General features: G+C 43.4%; 1 protein-coding gene and 1 long non-coding RNA gene across 3 annotated transcripts; both read right to left on the bottom strand.

The window, feature by feature from the left end:
* Nucleotides 1–276: 276 nt before the first annotated feature.
* LIN7C (lin-7 cell polarity scaffold C) lies at nucleotides 277–10,208 on the bottom strand. The gene is made up of 5 exons (XM_077866157.1): nucleotides 10,105–10,208; nucleotides 7,256–7,374; nucleotides 6,675–6,746; nucleotides 4,885–5,094; nucleotides 277–4,071 (listed from the first exon to the last, which is right to left on the bottom strand). Exons 1-5 carry the CDS (start codon nucleotides 10,139–10,141, stop codon nucleotides 3,916–3,918), a joined length of 594 nt encoding a protein of 197 aa, XP_077722283.1. The 5' UTR covers nucleotides 10,142–10,208; the 3' UTR covers nucleotides 277–3,915.
* Nucleotides 10,209–11,720: 1,512 nt separating this feature from the next.
* Nucleotides 11,721–18,301, bottom strand: LOC144295225 (uncharacterized). 2 transcript variants are annotated; one of them, XR_013362565.1, is made up of 3 exons: nucleotides 17,318–18,301; nucleotides 16,753–16,834; nucleotides 11,721–12,195 (listed from the first exon to the last, which is right to left on the bottom strand). It is a non-coding gene; the product is annotated as an uncharacterized LOC144295225 (long non-coding RNA). The 2 variants fall into 2 exon arrangements; XR_013362564.1 differs by having other exon boundaries at nucleotides 16,753–16,819; nucleotides 17,318–18,297.
* Between the last annotated feature and the right edge of the window lie 1,666 nt (nucleotides 18,302–19,967).

Here is a 19,967-nt window from a genome sequence, read left to right as displayed (position 1 = left end):
GCACTGCTGCCCGCGACAGACGAGGGAACCGAGGCACAGAGAAGCAACTCCCGTCAGATTACAGGGCGACGGTGGGTCTAGGATTCCCACTAGGGCAGCCAGCCCCCAGCGCTGTGTGGCCGATCATGCCATGCTGCCTCTCTCAAAGTAACACACGAGAATTTTTTTCTGTAGTTATATTTTATGAAAGACAAAATACGGGAGTTCAAAGTTTCACTCTGGCAACCATCATACATTATGCTTTTTACCTTATTTAGAAGTCATTTTATACAGAGCTTTCAGAAACACATTTATTGTGTAGTTATACCATTTCTTCCCCAAATCCAACAAACAAGAACATAATACATTTTAAATAAACCTCAGAATCAGAATTAAATTGGTAAATGAAGTCATCTATCGAAAAAGTGTTAAATCTAGTTGGAGTATATTTCTTTGCCTCAAACCAAAGAATTAAAGTAGAAGCATACTGTTGCTGATATTTTTAAAAACTATGTCCAGATACAAGTTAGTTTGGAAGTTCTTGGAAAGTTAATGAGCAAGCAATTTGGTTTTCTCCACTATTTCATCATCAAAGAACTGCAACAAACGTTGGAGAAACGCTATTAGTGAAATTCTGGACAACAGAAAGTGTAAAACCAGATTGTTAGGAGACAACAAAAGTTAGAAAATTCATAAACATACATTTATTCAAGAAATACAATTACCAGAGTCCTTGATATTTCAGTGATCATTCCACATTATAAAATATTCACAACATGTATTCTTTTTAAGTCTACACCAAGTCATGCTGACATTCTTTTCAGATAAGCCACAGCCATTAAATGCTATAATATCCATGTAAATTGTAAACAAAGTACTTGAGCCAAACTACTTAAGTATTAAGTACTGAGCAAAAGAACTAAAAAATTTAGTAGAGGAAGACAATGATTTTTTAAAAACACATCTGATTACCAAATCCCAAAGAACTAGGCCATTATAATCTAGTATACTAATGGATAAAGTGGCCCTATGAAGACAGTACATAATTATCAATGACAGCATTTCTCATCTGCAGTTTTTAAATAGGCTTTCTCAATTAATAAATTTATTTTTGTTAAATTTTAAAGGCCAAGGGGGCAGAAAGATGACAGACATTAAACTACTGGCCAATTAAAGAAAAAAAGATAAACTATAATTACTTCCCAAATAAGGAATGCCAAGTATCTTTTATTCCTCAAGAAAGTACTAAGGAAGATAATCAATTATTGTATCTGCAGCTACTAAACAGTAGCTATAAATTGAACTATTCTGTTCTGATACTTCCAGATAGAGTCCAGTGTAATTAGAGCATTTTATAAAGGGGAAAGCAAGTGGTTCTCTACCCTACATGTCCTTTAGAACCACCTGGAAAGCTTAAAAAAGTAAGTATCTGGTCCCACCCTGGGAGATTCTGAACGTACCTGCTATGGAATGGGACTCCTGTAATAGAGTTTTTTTAAAGCTCTGCGGGGTTTTCTAATGCGCAGTGAAGATTGAGAAACCACTGAATCCACCCATTTTGAAATACCAAGAAAACAGATGGAAACTGGGTAGTTTATAATTTACAAATCAAAAGCTTATTTTATACTTATAATGTGCCTAGTTACGTTCATGAATCAGACTATTTATTTATTAAGATGACAATCCCCTTCACTCTCTCTCGCTAAGTAAGACCACTACTGTACATCTTTGCCACTGAATGTATTTTTCTATGGTCAAGATTTAAAATTCTGGGATACACTGTGAAAACTGCATTAACAAAAACAAACTACTGCTACTCATGCTCAACAGTAGCAAGCAAAACTACTGTATTTGGCTCCTTTAAGCTATCCTTATTTTAAGAATTATAAATAAGTGCCAACCCACACAACGAACAGATTGTGGATTACTGCAGAAGAAAAAAAAATTAGCTTACTCAACTTACTAAGTTTCAACACCAAAAAAGATTGAACTTGGCTGAAAGTTCTGAAACAGCGGAGATACTGAACCAGGAAGCTATAATTTATAATGAAATGTTGACACGCCCTTAAAAGCTACTACAGCTGTAGCTATACTAAAATAAGATTTTTCAGGATTTACTTACCCTGTAATGCAAGAATACGAGCATACTAATATTACTGTTTTTATATGCACCGATCTCTCTCTTTAATAATGTAAAGCTCTACAACAAATACCTCTAATAACTTTACAATTAAATTAAAATAAGTCCATAATTCTTCTACACTACTTTGGTCTCAACGTTTTAAAACATCAATTAATTTTGAAAATACACAATTTAACAACATGATCCTATCAATACAAGCACGTTTTGTAGTGGACTAAAGACACATTCAACCATGCAATCCAGTGTTCAATACCTAAATGATAAATAACAATGCTGATTGACTTTTATTCTGAAAATCATTGAAAACTGGAATAATCTTGTAAGACTCACAGTGCTCACACACATGCAGAAAAAGGTATACATTGCTATTCTTCCTGAAGGAATGTTACAGAATGCCCACTTTTTACAGGGTAATTAGGATAAATTCCTTATGCATTTCAACCCATTATCTTCTTTTTAGCATCTGTCACTTAAAATTCTTATAAACCATACAAATGTTCCTATAAGTTGGGACCGAAAGTGACCTCTAACTCGTAATTTCCACCTTTAAAAAAGACCTCAGTCACGGTCCTACGCTAGTAGCTGCCTTTCAGTAAAAGAGTGACATCCAGTGGACAAATCAAAGTATCTCTCAGAATTCCCATCCTTTGAATCAAAGATCACATCTCTACATTCAACCATCTCGGTATGAATGAGTTCCTACTCATTTGGACTTAAGAGTGTGCAGACTCTTAGGAATATATCACCTCATAATTTCTATATTATCTTAAGCATATCCTTCTATCTTCTTCCTATTTAAAGTCAATTCTCTAAGTGAGCTAGTTAAGAGTGTGTAACTCTTGAGGCTAGTGAGGTTAAAGGTAGTATTTCGTCTTTGCTTCTGCTATTTCCCGGCACAAACTAACTGGCTCATCTCTAGGAATGCAAAAACCAAAATATAAGAAATATATTTAAATAAAAATGAATAGCATTAAAAAAAATCTGCAAAAGATGAATCCTGAACCTGTTTTTGCATCTATAATTTATGATCTATTGTTGAACATAGAGATATAATCAGTAATGCCAACAACCAAATTACATCCTCTTGCCTCACTGCTCAAATATTATGAAAGAATATATATTTTAGCAATGATTGTTTCAGTGTTTAAAAACTTTTATAAATCAGTATAAATGAATATTCATTATACGTTATGTTTAAATAAAAGTAAAAAATTTCCACTCTTCTGTGTTATGATTTACCACTGATTATATATATTATGAGTGTTCGAAGTACAAAATGCAGCAGTGGTGTTAACACTGATAGTGTAGTGAACTGCTGCTGTAGCTGAGACTGTTATGTTTCATTTCTTGGAAAACCGTAAAGAAATTTTACACGTTAAAAAAAATAGAGTAAGCAAAAAAAGAGCTGGAGAACTGTTACTTTTAAATAAGCAGCCAAATGAAGAAAACTTTTTTTCCTAAAAAAAGATTAAGAATGTAAAAGTACTTTTTAATATTAAAAAAGCATTTTTAAAAATCTATAACAACTTTATGACAAAATCTGCATTTGAAAAAGGCCTGTAAAAACAGCAGGACAGAATTGCCCTCATCACCTTTCACTTTTTGTCAGAAAAAAGTGTATGCATCTCTGGAACCATAAACAATGTTAAAAGAGGTGTTTATAAAATGGCAAGGAGGATTTCACGGGAAGTTTCTGTTTCTTTTTTACAATCATTGGCATTGCGGCCATCAGTAGGTCACAAGTAAAACTTTTCTAGCTAAAAGCAAAATGGAATATACAGTTTTGAATTGCATTAGGTCTGTTGCCTGCGTTTTGCTGATCTCATTTTTTCAAAGCGTGACTCCATTTCTTCTAGGACCTTGGGTGTATATCGTACTACTAATTTAACCTTTCCCTGAGCTGCTTTCAGCAGTTCTACAGCTTTTTCATGATGTTCTCCTTCAACGCTCTAGGAAAAAAAATAGACATGAACACACACACAATTAATATCCCAGGTTTTGTTAAGTAACTCAAAACACAGAAATGTTTAAAATACATGTAAGTAAAAATGTTTTAATGCTGTATCATCTCAAACACTACAAACCTATGACATAATCTGGCTTTATCATTTTAATGGATGTGAAATCCTCTGCTAATTATCTTCTGTTTGGGACGCCTGGGTGGCTCAGCGGTTGAGTGTCTGCCCGTCTGCCTTTGGCCCAGGGCGTGACCCTGGGGTCCTGGGATCTAGTCCCGCATCAGGCTCCCTGCGTGGAGCCTACTCCTCCCTCTTCCTGTGTCTCTGCCTCTCTGTGTCTCTCATGAATAAATGAATAAAATCTTAAAAAATAAACATAAAAGTAAATCATATTCTGTTTATAGCCCAGAAACTGGTTTTTAAGTTTCAAATAATTACTCTGAATACCAATCTATTTGCCCGATTATTTCACGAAGTCAGAAGTAAATTAGCCAACTGCTATTCTGTAAGACTAAAATCAGGGCAGACTTCTAATTTAATGTATTAACTACTAAAGAGCTTAATTACTTCATAAAAATCACACTAAGAATCGCTAATTTACATTGGAAAAGCAGCAAAACACACTTAAAATGCTTTAAAAAGTTATCACCGTACTAAATACTACTGCCCAGGATTTCCCCAAGGGATTTCTAAACTAGGGTTCTTTGATCCCCCCACCCCCATTATCTTCTGTTTCCATAACTCAAATACACCCCCAAGTGGTTACACTGAGTTACTACAAATAGGAATAAAAGTCATCCATACCACTCCGTTAACAGAAAGGAGTTGATCTCCTCGCTTGAGGCCCCCATGTCTATCAGCAATTCCACCCGGAATTATTCGAGATATATAGATTGGAGAGTTTTGTTCTTTGCCTCCCATAATATTGAATCCAAGGCCTTCTTCTGTTTTTGGTAGCTCAACAACTCGAGGATGAGAATGTCCTTCGCTGGCAGCAAACGCAGCCACAGTAGCCTCAAAGAAAATTTTACATATTTTTAAAATGTGATCTTTGTTTCAGTTCTTTTGTCTCTTTTTAAAAACTACCTCACTTTTGATGTCTGCATGCTCACAAATTGACTGGCAGTCTGGAGGAGAAGGTAAAGCCGAGCGCAGGGGATTTTAGAAACGATGACTGGAAAGCATACCCTGGGTGTCTATGTAGGAGGTGTTAAGATTGGTTAGGTCACTCAGCCCACCCAGTGTCCAGAACTGCTGTGCAGCAATTGGCAAGCAGGCTCGCTTGGCAGATGAGATGAGAAAACTCCTCCTGCAGCCAGCAGCCCTGCGCCTGGCTCCTTTAGGAAGGAGCTTCTGTACAAGACACAACCTACCTACACAGTAACCTATAAGGAGATAGGTGTTCTTAGGCAGTCATTTGGGCGGCTGTATCATCTGTACTATATGCTAAATAAATAAATAATTCAGTATCGAGAAAAAGACAGGTACACGTGACCAATGTGAATTTTTCTGTTGCTTTAGTGAACTACCCAGTTATGACTAAAACCCTACTTTAACTCGTCTTTAAAACTTGAAATTTAGGCTAATGTACACTAATCCTAACACAAAGTTAGGTTATTTGGCTTCATTCTGCTTTTAAAGGTAATTAAGTAATCTGGTACCATTTTTCACGACAGATCAGGGTGCATGAGCAAAAATGGGGAGTAGGACAAGAAGGAAATCAAGATGTGTTGAATACTACTAGGTACCAAGCTCTGAAAGAAGCCTTGTTTTAGATTATAGAACAAGAAATTCAGTAAGCTGTGAAGGTCATAAAACTAAGGAATTTCAAGCCAAGTTTCTAGGTCTTTTTATACTCTTCCAAACTATATCCACATGTTTAAGTGTTTATATTCAACAGAGAATCCAATACTTCCTTTTATGGACCAGTAACTATCAAGGCAAAATTACCTGCTAATGACTAGTTCTAGTGTAAGTCACCTACTGCTGAAACTAAGTTATTCTAACAAGACATGAGACACATTGATGCTAGAAATATAGGAGGTTCTAGAACACTGGCACAGAAAAGCACATTGAAACCTGTCATATGCAGGCAGCTCTGAAGAGGTAACCTAACCTATGACATTACCCCGTATTTGCAGAGTTGAGGTAAAGGAGAAAAACAAAGAGCAGCCCGGGAGTGTACGCTGTCTACCATATGCTGTCTGTGTGGAGAAAAATAACCTAATGTAATGCTTCCTCATCAAGAAAATGAGGATAATAATATATTTCAGAATTTTGATGAAAAGTTACATAATTAATGATACAGTATGTATACTATATATAGAAGTTGTGTATTAACATGTGTATTATTTGTGTGCAAGTGTATGTTTAATGCATTATCGAAACTGTATGATAAAATATTTGTTGTAAAGCCAATAAAAATGTCTTCTCTGTACTTGAGATAGTCTAGTGTGATGTGAAGGATAATCCATGTTATCAGCTTTCAAAAGAAGCCTATCAAATATCTAAGAATTACATATTTTAAACCTCTCATTTATGATACATTTTCTCATTTTTACTAGCTGGAAAAAAAACAAAAAACAAAAAACTACCTTTGCAGTTGCATTAGCTCTCACTTCGGGACTGCTACTGATGTCCACAGTCTCATAGACGTGTTCATATACCTGTAAAACCCAGAGATATCATCATGCTTTAAAATTTCAGAATATACCACATTTGAGGTCTAAGTCAAGTTAATCAGTGTTCAAGTTTTAGGCAAAGTTATGCCATCTTGGTAAAATATCTCTCTAAAAAAAATCCCAAAAAATGAAGAGGTACAAAATTCCAGTTAAAAAATAAATAAGTCAAAAAAAAAAAAGTCACAGGCATGAAACGTATAGCATAGGGTATACAGTTTTCATATTGTCATAACACGTTTGGGGACAGAGGATGACTAGACTTATTGTGGTGAGCACTGAATGACGAACAGAATCGTGGAATATACTGTATGCCTGAAATTCATACAGCATTGTAGATTTATTATACTTCAAAAAAATTTTTTTCCAAAAAATGAGAGGGGGAGGTTCTAAAATTTTCTAAAGTTTGTTTCCTAAAAACTTCTGACCAAATTTCAGAGTATGATCTTACATCCAATTAACTCAAGTGTTTAGTAAATTTAACCCTATTTACTCACCTCTCTCACAGCATTGCAGAATTCACTTTGAAGGACTCTTTGTAAGGCCTGCAGTTTCTGTGGTGGCACCTCTCCACTTCTTTGCAGTTTTTCCAACAACTCTATTGCTCTACAAATATCTAAAGTCAAACAGACACACACTGATCATTTTCTCTGAAGATTCGTTAAATGCCTTGTAACAGGATTCAGTACTCAGGGATTAACCAGGAAAATGTAGAATACAGAGGGAAAAAAAGCCTAAGAGTATGAGCTTGCATGTTTGAGGGGGTATGTGAATACACATACGAGGGAGGGAGTGCAAAATCTGAGAATGCTAAATTTTATGTAATTAGGAGCCTTATGTTGCATACATGTAAGATCTGGAAAAAATTATCTTTGAGATGAAGGAAAACTGAATATAAAATACTAAATGTTACAGAAAAGGACAGGGGTTCAAATGTGACAGACACACGAACATTGGATTGCTTCAAAATGCTGATGGTTCTATCTGGAGCTCATTAGTCACTAAAAATTTATCTATCATTATCAGTAATCAAAGCACTGAGTATCACAAACACTGTGTGCTAGGGAAATCCTTGTTCATTTCTGAAAGAAAACCACAATTTACATGTGGATATGAACCATTCAACAACAGATGCAGTTAGTGGCAGGAACACAGTTAAAACAATGGTAAAACACGTTCGGAAATTCCCAGGGGAAGTGCGTTTTATAAATCAATACATTTTTTAAGATTCAGAGTCATGTTGGGGCACCTGGGTGGCTCAGTTGGTTGAGCGTCTGCCTTTGGCTCAGGTCATGATCTCAGGGTCCTGGGATGAGCCTCGGGCACTGGGAAGTCTGCTGCTCCCTTTCTCTCTGCCCCCCTCCTGGCTCCATCCCCCTCTCTCAAGTACGTAAATAACATCTTTTATTAAAACAACAAAAAAAAAGAGTCAGTCATGTTAAAACACTGTTATAACTGCCTCTATTTTTTTTTTTAAACTGTGTTTTTGTACCCCAGGAGGCTAGAGTACCTATTATTCTTTGCCTCCTTTTATTTATTTTTTTTAAAATTTATTTTTTTTTTAATTTTTATTTATTTATGATAGTCACAGAGAGAGAGAGAAGCAGAGACACAGGCAGAGGGAGAAGCAGGCTCCATGCACCGGGAGCCCGATGTGGGATTCGATCCCGGGTCTCCAGGATCGCGCCCTGGGCCAAAGGCAGGTGCCAAACCGCTGCGCCACCCAGGGATCCCCTTTGCCTCCTTTTAAAAGGAAAAAGCTCTAAACTTTATACTAATACCGCAAGCCTGGAACTTTTTCTTTATAGAATTAATACGGCCTTCTTTGTGTATGCAGCTGCAAAAGTAGGAATAAATGTAGTGAAACAAGCAGTAGCTTTCCCGATTTCAGCTAATAAAAGCTTCAACTGATGTTGATCACATGCAACGGAATCAGACTTTCCCCATTCTGATTTCCCACAATTCAAATGACTGGTGAACCCGACTGTTGGCTCATGGATTACTTTAATCTACAAAGTCACAACATGTAGGCTATATAAATATTTCCAATCAACAAGAGATGGAGACGAAACAACTCTTTGCTGAACCTCAAGTGTATGTACCTCGTTACGTGTTCACATGTCCTCCAACTGAATCAGGTTTTGACTATTTTAGAAGACGCTCAGGACCCTGATCGTGAGGCACTAATTTTACACTGAGCGCTGCTGGCAGTGTTTGTTAACCAGAACTCTAGGGAAGCGACAGTGGGTGTCCTCTTTCTTGTCCGGCTACATGGCAGCCACTAGGAATTCATCCTACTAAGCTGCTGAGCCTTCTGTCACAGACCCGACAAGGACTCTGAAAAAGCAAAAAAACAAAAAAGCAAAACAAAACAAAACAAAAAAAACCAAAGCCGCGACCACCCCCCTATAGGGTAAGTGCCAGAGGTGCCGTCTCACAGTCCGTGCTGCGCTTGCAAATACAAAAGACCGCCAGCCGGCGTGTCGGAATCCCACCACCACCACCGGCTCTCAAAAAGGAGAACACCTACTCCTGCTAACGGAGAACACACCTGCTCCCATCTGCAGAGCACAGCGCCGCTGCGCTCAGGAGGAGGAGGAGGAGGAGGAGGAGGAGGTGGTCACGGTCTCGGGGCTGACCGAGAAAGTCTCCCCAGAGGACCTTCCTCCTGGGTCAGAAAGGATGCTGTGACTCGGGCGCCCGGGGCGGGGGGGGGCGGTGGAGCATCTGCCCGCGGCCCAGGGCGTGACCCCGGGTCAAGGGGTCGAGTCCCGCGTCGGGCCTGCTGCTCCCTCCGCCTGCGTCTCTGCCTCCCTCTCTGTGTATTCTCATGGATACGTATTTTTTAAAGATTTTATTTATTTACTCATGAGAACACACAGAGAGGGAGGCAGAGGCAGCAGCAGGCCCCACGCAGGACTCGAACCCGGGACCCGGGGTCACGCCCTGGGCCGCGGGCAGATGCTCCACCGCCGAGCCCCCTGCACCCCGCAGCGAGGCCGGCGGCGAGGCGCACCGCGGAGCAGCAGCGCCCGGCTCCCGAGTCGAGGCCGCGACCGCACCTGCCGCGTCCGCCGCGTTACGTAACCGCCCGCGGGGCCGGCGCGGCGCTCGCCTCGGGGGGACCCGGCTCCGGACGCCGCCCCGGGAGCGCGTGGGAGCGCGTGGGCGGCGAGGGCGGGTGGGCTGCGCCCCGGGCACGGCCGCTGCCGGCGGGGCGGGCGCCGAGGAGCGCGCGGGGCCCCGCCCGGGGGACCGCAGGCGCCCCCTCCCCCAGCGGCCGGGCGCGGCGACCTTCGGCGACGGGCAGCCGGGATCCGGGGCGCGGGGCCTCGGCCGCACTCACCCCGCTCCAGCCGCACGGGCTCCCCCAGCGCCGCCATCTTCTCCCTTTGCCCGCGACCCACAGGAAATGACGACACGGGGCGCGGCGGGGGCGGGGCTTAGCGGCCGCCGGGGGCGGGGCCTGGCCGCATCGCGAGAGTCGGCGCGGTGCTCCGGCGGGGGCGGGGGCGGGGGGCTCGCTGGGGGCCGCCCTGGGTCCCCTCCGCTCCGGGGCGCCGATTGCACACACGCGGTCTTAAGGACCTGGCCCGGGGCACCTGCGTGGTTCCTGGTCGTGACCCCGGGGCCCCGGGTTCGAGTCCCGCGCCGGCCCCTACGTCCTCCCCAGCTCCTCCCCGGAGCTCCGCGTCGGGAACCTGCAGCGGCCCCTCCCGCGCCGCTTCCCGCCCCCGGAGACCCGCAGGCTCCGAGCCCTGGGAGCCCGGCCGCCTCCGCCCCCAGAGCGACCTCCAGCTGCGGGGCGCCGCCCACTGCCGCCCGGCCCTGCAGCCCTCCCGCTGCACCCACCGCGCCTCCCGCTCCCCGGCTGCTCGGGAGGCACCACTGGGCCCAGCTGGGGGTTCCCCAGCGTGTTCTCCTCCATCCCTGCTGGTCCCCAGCCCTGCACCCCTCCAGCTGCACCTGCCTCCCCCTCCCCGGCTGCTCGGGAGGCACCACTGGGTCCAGCTGGGGGTTCCCCAGCGTGTTCCCCTCGGGCCCTGCTGGTCCCCAGCCCTGCACCCCTCCCGCTGCACCTGCCTCCCCCTCCCGGGCTGCTCGGGAGGCACCACTGGGCCCAGCTGGGGGTTCCCCAGCGTGTTCTCCTCCATCCCTGCTGGTCCCCAGCCCTGCACCCCTCCAGCTGCACCTGCCTCCCCCTCCCCGGCTGCTCGGGAGGCACCACTGGGCCCAGCTGGGGGTTCTCCCCGTGTTCCCCTCGGGCCCTGCTGGTCCCCCAGGCCTGCACCCCTTCCCAGTGAACCCACCTCCCGGCTGCTCTGGAAGTACCACTGGGCCCAGCTGGGGGTTCCCCAGCGTGTTCCCCTCCATCCCTGCTGGTCCCCAGCCCTGCACCCCTCCAGCTGCACCTGCCTCCCCCTCCCTGGCTGCTCAGGAGGCACCACTGGGCCCAGCTGGCAGTTCCCCAGCGTGTTCCCCTCCATCCCTGCTGGCCCCCAGCCCTGCAGCACCACGCACGTGCTCGTCTTTTACTCCTTGTTCGGCCACAAACACCTTATGTCTAGTGTGCACCAGGCGCCTTGCTCCTGGGAAGGCCGCTCAGCACGAGACAAATGCAGACATGGCCCTTCTTTCTTCAGATACTTCCTTTTCCTCCAGCCTCCAGCCCTCCCCTCAGTGACCTGACTCTCAGGTACACCCCACTGTCCAACCCTGTCTCACAGCTCGCTGGCACTGTATTCATTTTGTTTTTTCAAAGTTTTCTCTTTTCAGCATCTAATATTCTCTTGATCCCAATGGTTCAGTTTTCATTTCAGAGTTATAGTTTTTATCCGTAATGATTAGATTTACGTGTGTGTGTGTGTGCGTTTTGACATTTTGCATGTCCTTTCTTACCATGTTCGATCTTTCCCACAGCGTCTTGAACCTACAGAATGTGATTATAATGACGATCTTAATGGTTTTATTCTAATTCTCTCATCTGTGCAATTTCCGGCACTGTTTCTATAGATTGATTTTTCTCTTCGTTTCGACCCGTAATTTCCTGTTTCTGGCCTGACCAGTGAGATATATACATATATGTGAGTGAGATATAGGCCAGGCATTGTGAAATTTACTTTTCGGGTGCCGGATATTTTTGTATCTCTATGAGTATTTTTGAGGTTTGTTTTGAAGTACAGATAGGAAACTTGAAAACAATTCTGTCCTTTGAGGATTAATTTTTAAGCTTTGTTAGGTGGAACCAGCTGAGCCTTTTCTGTACGGCTGATCACGCCCCACTACTGCGTCAGTGCCCTTCTAAGTCCTTTATACCATGTCTCATGAATTAGGTGGCTGTAGCTTGACCGGTAGGAACAGGAACAATTCTCAGTAGTTGGGACTGTGGACTGTTTGCTCCTTTTGAGTGATCCTTTCCTTGTCCTTGGTAATTTCCCTTAAAAAAAAAAAAAAATGTATTAGAGAGAGAGTGCATGGGGGGGGGGGGCAGATGGGGGAAGTGAACTCCCTGCTGAGTGGGCAGCCCAATGACAATGACTACTCAAGGGCTTGATCTCAGGACCCAGAGCTCATGACCTGACCTAAAACTAAGAGTCCATGCTTAACTGATGGAGCCACCCAGGCTCCCCATCCTTGGTAATTTCCGAACATAATAATCATCATAAAATTTCAGAATTCCAGGGATAAATAGAAAATCCTAAAAATTTTCAGAGAAAACGAAAAGACTGAAAAGTCACGATCTAAGAATTGGGAATCAGAACAGTTACAGATCATTAATTATTTAAGCATAGGAAAGGAAGAAAAAAACTTTTGGGAGCTACTGAACAGGAAAAATATGAGTCCATTAACAATCCATTTGTATCCAATGCACAAAATTAAAGAATCGGTTTTTGTATAAGGAGAGAGTCCCTAAAATGACACTCCTAACTCACAAATCCCTGATCCTGGGAGGTGAGAGACGCCAAAGTCCAGCTCCTTCCTTCACTTTCCGGAGGAAGAGGAGTGATTACTGCCCTGCGTCTCAAAGGAGGCAATTGTGAGCACAGATGAGGCAGAGCTGCTTTTGAGTTTTATGCCTCTATCAGGTTACCGGCTCACCAGGTTATTAGGACTCACTTCCTAGCCAAGAATTGCTCTTCCTGCAGAAGGACTCCTCTTTACCTGTTGCTTCCTCATACCATTTCCTGCCTCAGAGATGGAATGGTAGAGTCAAATCAGAACAGCAACTCGGAGCGGAAACAAATCCAAGCAAAAGCTAAATTATGCACGTTTTATCATCATATGAGGAATAAAAGTCCTAAGTAGGCCGCCAGGTTATGGAAGCTTTCCTAACCCAAGACATTGCAGACACCAGGTACTAAGCATCAAGTCAGAGAAGGAGGGAGCGTGTGGGGAAAATGGGTGGTAGGAGGATGTCTAGAGATGGGAAATGGAACATGCAAAGTAATATGAGGAAGCCAGACACACCAAGTGGAATGTTTTACTATGTTTTTTTCCCCCCCACATTTTACTGCTTTATTGCGGGTTGCACCCTGCACCACCGTACAGGCTAGATACGCAAAACACTTGCGTCTTAGGACAGGGTGAGATCCTGCTCTTAAGTGAAGAGTTCAATCGGGACAACTAAAGTCCCCATTTTCTTTATTTTTTTTTTTTAAAAAAACTGAATTCCTGTAATATACTCCTCAGTAAAGTAAGATTTTAGACAAGTGGCTTCCTTTACTTGAAGCCAATGATATTGTCAAATGCGAAATAGCCTACATGTTTAAATAAACTAAACAATATATAAACACACGAGTGTGATCGATTCAACACAGCCATATGGGGAAATCTCTTCAAGAACACCTGTTGAAGAAAAATGTTCTTGATCGAGGAGCTCAGATGAGAACACAGAACCCCATCTTGGAGTGCCCGGGATCTAAAGTAAAACCCTGCTTGTTGTGAGGATGAGCTGCAGATTATATTAAAGTGTAAGGGTTTACTTTTTTAATGTCAACTGTCTCATCATCACTCTACGGTACATGTAAAGGCACAGATTGATGTATTTTTCTGGCATCTTTCTGACGCACCCTTGCCCTAAATAAATCTGTTTGCCAGGATCTTGTCGCTTAAATTAGCCATCTCAAACTCTTGGTCCTGCCAACACAGGCGATTGTGCCAATGTTCTCAGCATTTACTGGCATACGAGCTGTTGCCTTTTCTTTGGCTTTCTGTGTGTACCTGGGGCCATCATCCTTCCTTCACAAGACAGCAGTCTGGCTTATATATCCCTGAGACAGACCTCAGGATTGTTTGGACTCATTCTGGTTCTCTCCAGGGTGTGCATCCTGCATGATATATTTTCAGCCACATAATATATTGTTCAGAATTTGTCATGCACATACTTGCAGATTGGCAGAGCCACCTGCCAGAGATGAGAACCTTTTAAGTTGTTGTCAAACGTCATAAAATGTGTTCCATGATTAATTTTGTGGGCACAGATTGGTTTTTGCACAGAGTCCAAAATTTGGGATATGTCACAGTGACTAAATGGCACCGGCATGCTGAATGAATTTGGAATTTGTTTTGTCAAGTGTGGGAGCAGGCACACAGATGGGCTTTGATCCAGTGGTGCTGCTTGGAATTCTCATTATAGCAATGATGTCATTTGTCACGTAGAGTGGGTAATGGTGCTGCCAAATTGTGGACAAAGCATGGCAAATAACAAAGCACCCAGGCCAAGGGAAAGGACTTGCGGTAGCACAGGAAGTTTTCACTACCAGCTGACCTCTACTTACAGGACATAAACATTGCGTCAGGGCTGCCAAAAATACGCTCAGTAGAAATACAGGCAGAGAAGGAAACTTCCAACAGAAAGGGCCCTTTAAGGAGGGCCCGTATAGCCTAGGAAATCTCCACTTTACAGAGAAAATCAAGTAAAACAAACATGCCCTTGCTATTTGCATTAGGCTGTGAAAGGAATCTTTGAGCTATAAGCAAGAGTCTTTCTGCAAATCCAACCAAACCCCGGCCGAGGCATTTTGTTTTTTTTTTTTTTTTTTTTTTTAATATTTTATTTATTTATTTAGGATAGTCACAGAGAGAGAGAGAGAGAGAGGCAGAGACACAGGCAGAGGGAGAAGCAGGCTCCATGCACCGGGAGCCTGACGTGGGATTCGATCCTGGGTCTCCAGGATCGCGCCCTGAGCCAAAGGCAGGCGCCAAACCGCTGCGCCACCCAGGGATCCCCGAGGCATTTTGCTTTAGAAGAAAAGCTTTGTCTACTCGACAGTTTAGCAACTACATTGGAGAATGGAAAAAACCACACACGTATACAGGTGCACACAGGTAAAACCCGAAAATCTTATGATGGCAAAGAAGTACGGCATTTGCCCACCAAGTCTACACCAGAATCCTCCGCTCTACAGGGCTTTAAAAGTACATTCATGATGTGGCTAAAGCAGTGTTTAGAGGGAAATTTATAGCTGTAAGTGCCTAAAAAGGAGAAAGACCTCAAATCAATAACCTAAACTTTAAGACACTCAAAAAAGAGGAGTAAACTAAACCCAAAGCAAGTAGAAAGAAGGGGACAAAATAAAGTTTAGAGTGAGAAATAGAATTGGAAGAGCAAAAACCAGGATAGCAGAGAAAAAAAGAATAGAAATAAAAAACAAGTATGAAAATTAGTGAAACTAAAACTGGGCTTCTTGAAAAGACCAACAAAGTGGACAAACCTTTAGCTAAACTGGCCAGGAAATAATGAAAATTCGGATTATTAAAATCAGGAATTACTACCAAGCTTACAGAAATAAAAATACGTTACATATACGTTACATAAAATATATATTAAATCTAACTCTGTGTATTATACATAACTATGTATTATACAGGACTATATACTCATACATCTAATTTATATAATTAGTTCATGTATTTAATAGTGTGTGTATATATATATATATATATATATATATATTTAATTAATTCTTCATACCAGAGGCCCACCATGTAAATTTTGATTCAGAAAGCCTTGAGTGTGAAATGAGTATTTTCATTTTCTGGGAATTATGAAGGTTTTGGGGATGTGCTCTTCGTTGAGAACTACCGACCTAGCACATATTAGTCATTCAGAAATATCGTTGAATTACAGTGGAATATTTATGTACCAGTTAACATCACGTGCAGCTTCATAAAAGCATGGACGTCCAAAGTAATAGTGCATTTAAGGAAAGTAAAGGAAAGCCAGGGATAGGCAACTTGGGGCAAGTGCGAAGGCTCCACAGTTTCATTCGGGATCCTGGCCTCTGGGATGTAGAACCGGTGTCCTAGGACGGGGCTTTGATCAGCAAGTTTACTCATGATTTAAGACGGCTGCAGGAGTTCCAGTTATCACATGTGAGTTGCAGGCCAGAAAAAAGGAATATATTTTTTGCACAAACATAACAATCAGCCTGTCTAGTCAGGTCAGTATCTTTTTTTTTTTTTTTTTTTTTAATTTCAGAGAAAGAGAGAGTGAGAGAGCGAGAGGCTGAGCAAGCACAAGAGGGAGGGAGGGGCAGAGGGGGAACCCGACTCCCCGCTGAGCAGGGAGGCTGAAGTGGGGCTCGATCCCAGGACCCTGAGATCATGACCTGAGCCGAAGGCAGACACGTAAGAGACTGAGCCACCCGGGCGCCCCAAGTTAGCATCTTCTAAGCAGATTTCAGAGAAGTCTCACATAATATTCTGAGCTGTATGTCATTGCTCAGAACTCATTTACGTGGCTCCAGCTTGCGGCAATCGGATTGGGAAATCGAGGCTTTTATTTCGGTTGACAAAGGGCCCAGCTACAAAATCTCAACCCTGTCCCTGGGGAGGAAGAGGGACATGCATGCTGACATAATCCCCCAGGAATCTTTGCCATACTTTACCACAGCTTCTAGAATCTACTTCAAAACTCGGTTCTTACAGCATTCCGGGTCAGTAGGTTGTTCCTCCTTTGGAAAGTCTCAGCCAGTTGCCTACAAGTACTTACCCAGCAGGTGCTGTGGAGACGCGGGGAACGCCAGCTGGGCTCCTACCCTCCAGTACCCTCACGTGATCTGGGCAAATGAGACCTATATAAATGAATCAATCCACAATGCTGTCTGCCAGCATCTATGAAGGGCTACGGTTTACAGTGTAGACCCCCACTTCATAGTTGCATTTCAGACTTAAGAAACAAAACGATGTTGTGTACAAACTGACTCAAACTAAAATATTCATTGAAATGAACCACATTCCTTTAATGGAAACCAAATCTGAAAATTCAAATTTACTCAACTCCAAACCATCCCAAAATGTAAATATTTAAAAAACAAACAACAACAAGGGGCAGCCCCAGTGGCTCAGTGGTTTAGCGCCTGCCTTTGGCCCAGGGCGTGATCCTGGAGACCCAGATCGGGTCCCACGTCGGGCTCCGGGCATGAAGTCTGCTCCTCCCTCTGCCTGCATCTCTGCCTCTCTGTGTGTGTGTGTCTCTCATGAATAAATAAATAAAATCTTTAAAAAAAAATAAAAATAAAAAATAAAAAACAACAACAAAAAAACCCAAAACAAACCTTCCAGGATCCATTGTTCTTTTTGCTTCTTATCACTTGCCAGGTATGAACGGAACCTTGCAAAACAGCCTTAGAATCATGAGCTTCTCAGTCTCGCAGGTGATGTGGTCATCAAATGGCTGGCGAGAGGACAGACGCTGGCAGCTGTCTCACCGCCTCAGGGCAGCGAATTTGTCCTGCTTACCCCCTGTACCAGGGCACGTGCGGGTCCTAGAGGTACCGGGAAGACACTCAGCTTTCAAAGAGCTCACAGACCCACCGAAGGGAACAGACATATAAGCAGTCACAGAATCAAAGCAGAGATGGTGCTGATTGTTATTGTAGTCGCTGCTCTTGTTGTTTCTTTAGCTGCAAGGATTTTAACAGAGGGCAAAGCTCTGTGGAATAGAGTTCTCGTTGGTGGTCACCAGAGAAAGCTCTACAAGGCAGTGGTTCTCAACCAGGGGCGGTTTTGAAGTCCAGGCAACATTTGACAACGTCTGGAAACATTCTTAATTGTCAAATGGTGGGTTGGGGGGTGAGGGTTGCGACTGGCATCTAGAGAGTAGAAGCCAGGGATGCCGCTAAACATGTCACCTTGCCCAGGACAGCTCCCCACCTGCCCCCACAAAGAATTATCCGACAAAAGGCCAAGAGCGCCAAGGCTGATAAACCTTAGCAAGGGGGAAACATTTTTTACAGGGATGATCAGGATTTAGCGAGTGGGTGAGTGGGGGTGGGAATGCCAGCGAGAGGGCCAGGTGAGCAAAGCCATGCAGGAGGAAATGAATGCCCTGTCTAGGAAGTGAGGAGGGCCTCGGTGGGGTACAGAGTGTACACCGGGGATGGGGAAAGCATGGAAGGAAAGGGCGCTTAACACTTAGGTTGAGGTGGACTGTGGTGGCTCCCAGATGCTTGGATTTATTCTTTGGGCTAGAGTGAGCCCCTGAAGGACTGTAAAAATTGAAGAGCTAGGATTAGAACTATATTTTACAAATATAATCTGAGGAAGGGGGCACCTGGGTGGCACAGTCGGCTAAGCATCTGACTCTTGGTTTCAGCTCAGGTCATGGGATCAAGCTCAGAGTCCACTTGAATTTCTCTCTCTCTCCCTCTGCCCCAGCTCACCTGCATGCCCCTCTCCAATCTCAAATAAATACATCTTTTTTTTTTAAAAAAAAAGAGAGAAATATAATCCAAGGAAAGAGCTTCAATTATTGAAGTGTATAATAAGCGTATAATAAGAAAATTCCTCATATTTGAGGGTTGTCTGTCATTAAGCTATGATTGTTGGAAAGCACCAGAACTTCAGAGAAGAGAGGAGAAATTCTACACAACTGGACTAGGTGTGCTGGTGACGGTGTGGACTGCTGCGGGATGGATAGTGAGGAGGGCCCGGGGGTGAGAGACGGGTGCATCGTTGAATCCTATGCTGGGAGATCCTTCCCTGTGGCCTCCAAATCTGCAGTAGCGTTTTCAGACGTCACAACACAACTCGTATTGGGGTTTCCTGTGGAAGAGGACTGTATTTGGGTTGACTGGACGTTGGGGGAGAAGGGTGGTAAGAAAGGGGGCAACACTGGCCGGAAGTGGGGGAAAGAATTTAGATGCTTCTGTAATTAGTCATTTCACTTCCCACTGCTTCCTCTCAAGCTCCTACGGCCCTGCCCCACAGCAGTGCGCAGGCTTCCCAGATATCCCACACTTGGCTGCTCTTCTTTCTGGTTGGGATGCTCTTCCTCTCGGTGGAGCAAATTTCTGCTGACTCTTCAAATCCACTTCAATTGTCCTATTCTCTGCACCGCACTTTAGACAAGTATCAATAGTGTGTTGTGTTAGCAGAGGTGTTTCTTTTTCGCCAATCAGGTAGTGAACCCTTAGGTGAACCCTCTTACCCTCAGGCTCACTGGAAGGGGTGAGAATGGTATTTTATTCTTCTCTGACCCTCCGTTAGGTAGCAAAGTATCTGGCATATTTCCTATACTCCGTGATCATTCGTTGAATGAAGTGAAGTCCATGAATGGCCAAAGGATTGTACTCTGGGCCTACGTTGCCTCTGCGCGCATGTTGTAAAAACTACACTTTTCCTTATTAATTTTACATCTCAAACTTCATTTTCTAGCTCAAAAATTTCCTTCTGATAGATGATATCCTACCAGGAATCAAAAAACCCAGGGTATGGCTTTAAGCCTTGAGTGAATGGACTAAAATCATGTTTCAATATGCTTTTCAGAATGCCTGCATGTTATTAATTTAACATCGACCCGCTTATTAAGGTTCCATTATTAAGGAAACAATTGTAAAAATCATTAAGAGCACTTCTACGGATTTTAGCCACTGACTCATCCACCAGTTTTCAATTAGCTTGACCTGAACATTCCTCATTCAGAGTATCAGGTAAAATTTTATTTTTTTAATCATTAATAAACGTTTGTCCATACGCTGACTTTTTTGTGCTTTTATTGTTGCTGTTGATGTGAGGAAGGTTCTACACAGGAACAGCTGCACATGTGGGACAATGCCCAGGGACAGTTTAAAGACCCTTTTCCAAAATCTCTTTCCCACACTGGTGGTATGCGACGCCTCTGGTCTCAGCATTTAGTATTTCCTTCGAGCTGAAGCATGAAGCCTCTAGTCACACTAGCTTCTTTGGGGACAGGGTATGACTTTT

This window comes from Canis aureus, chromosome 23 (genome assembly GCF_053574225.1).
Source record: "Canis aureus isolate CA01 chromosome 23, VMU_Caureus_v.1.0, whole genome shotgun sequence".
Taxonomy (NCBI): domain Eukaryota; kingdom Metazoa; phylum Chordata; class Mammalia; order Carnivora; family Canidae; genus Canis; species Canis aureus.
This window is presented reverse-complemented; position numbering and strand designations above follow the sequence as displayed.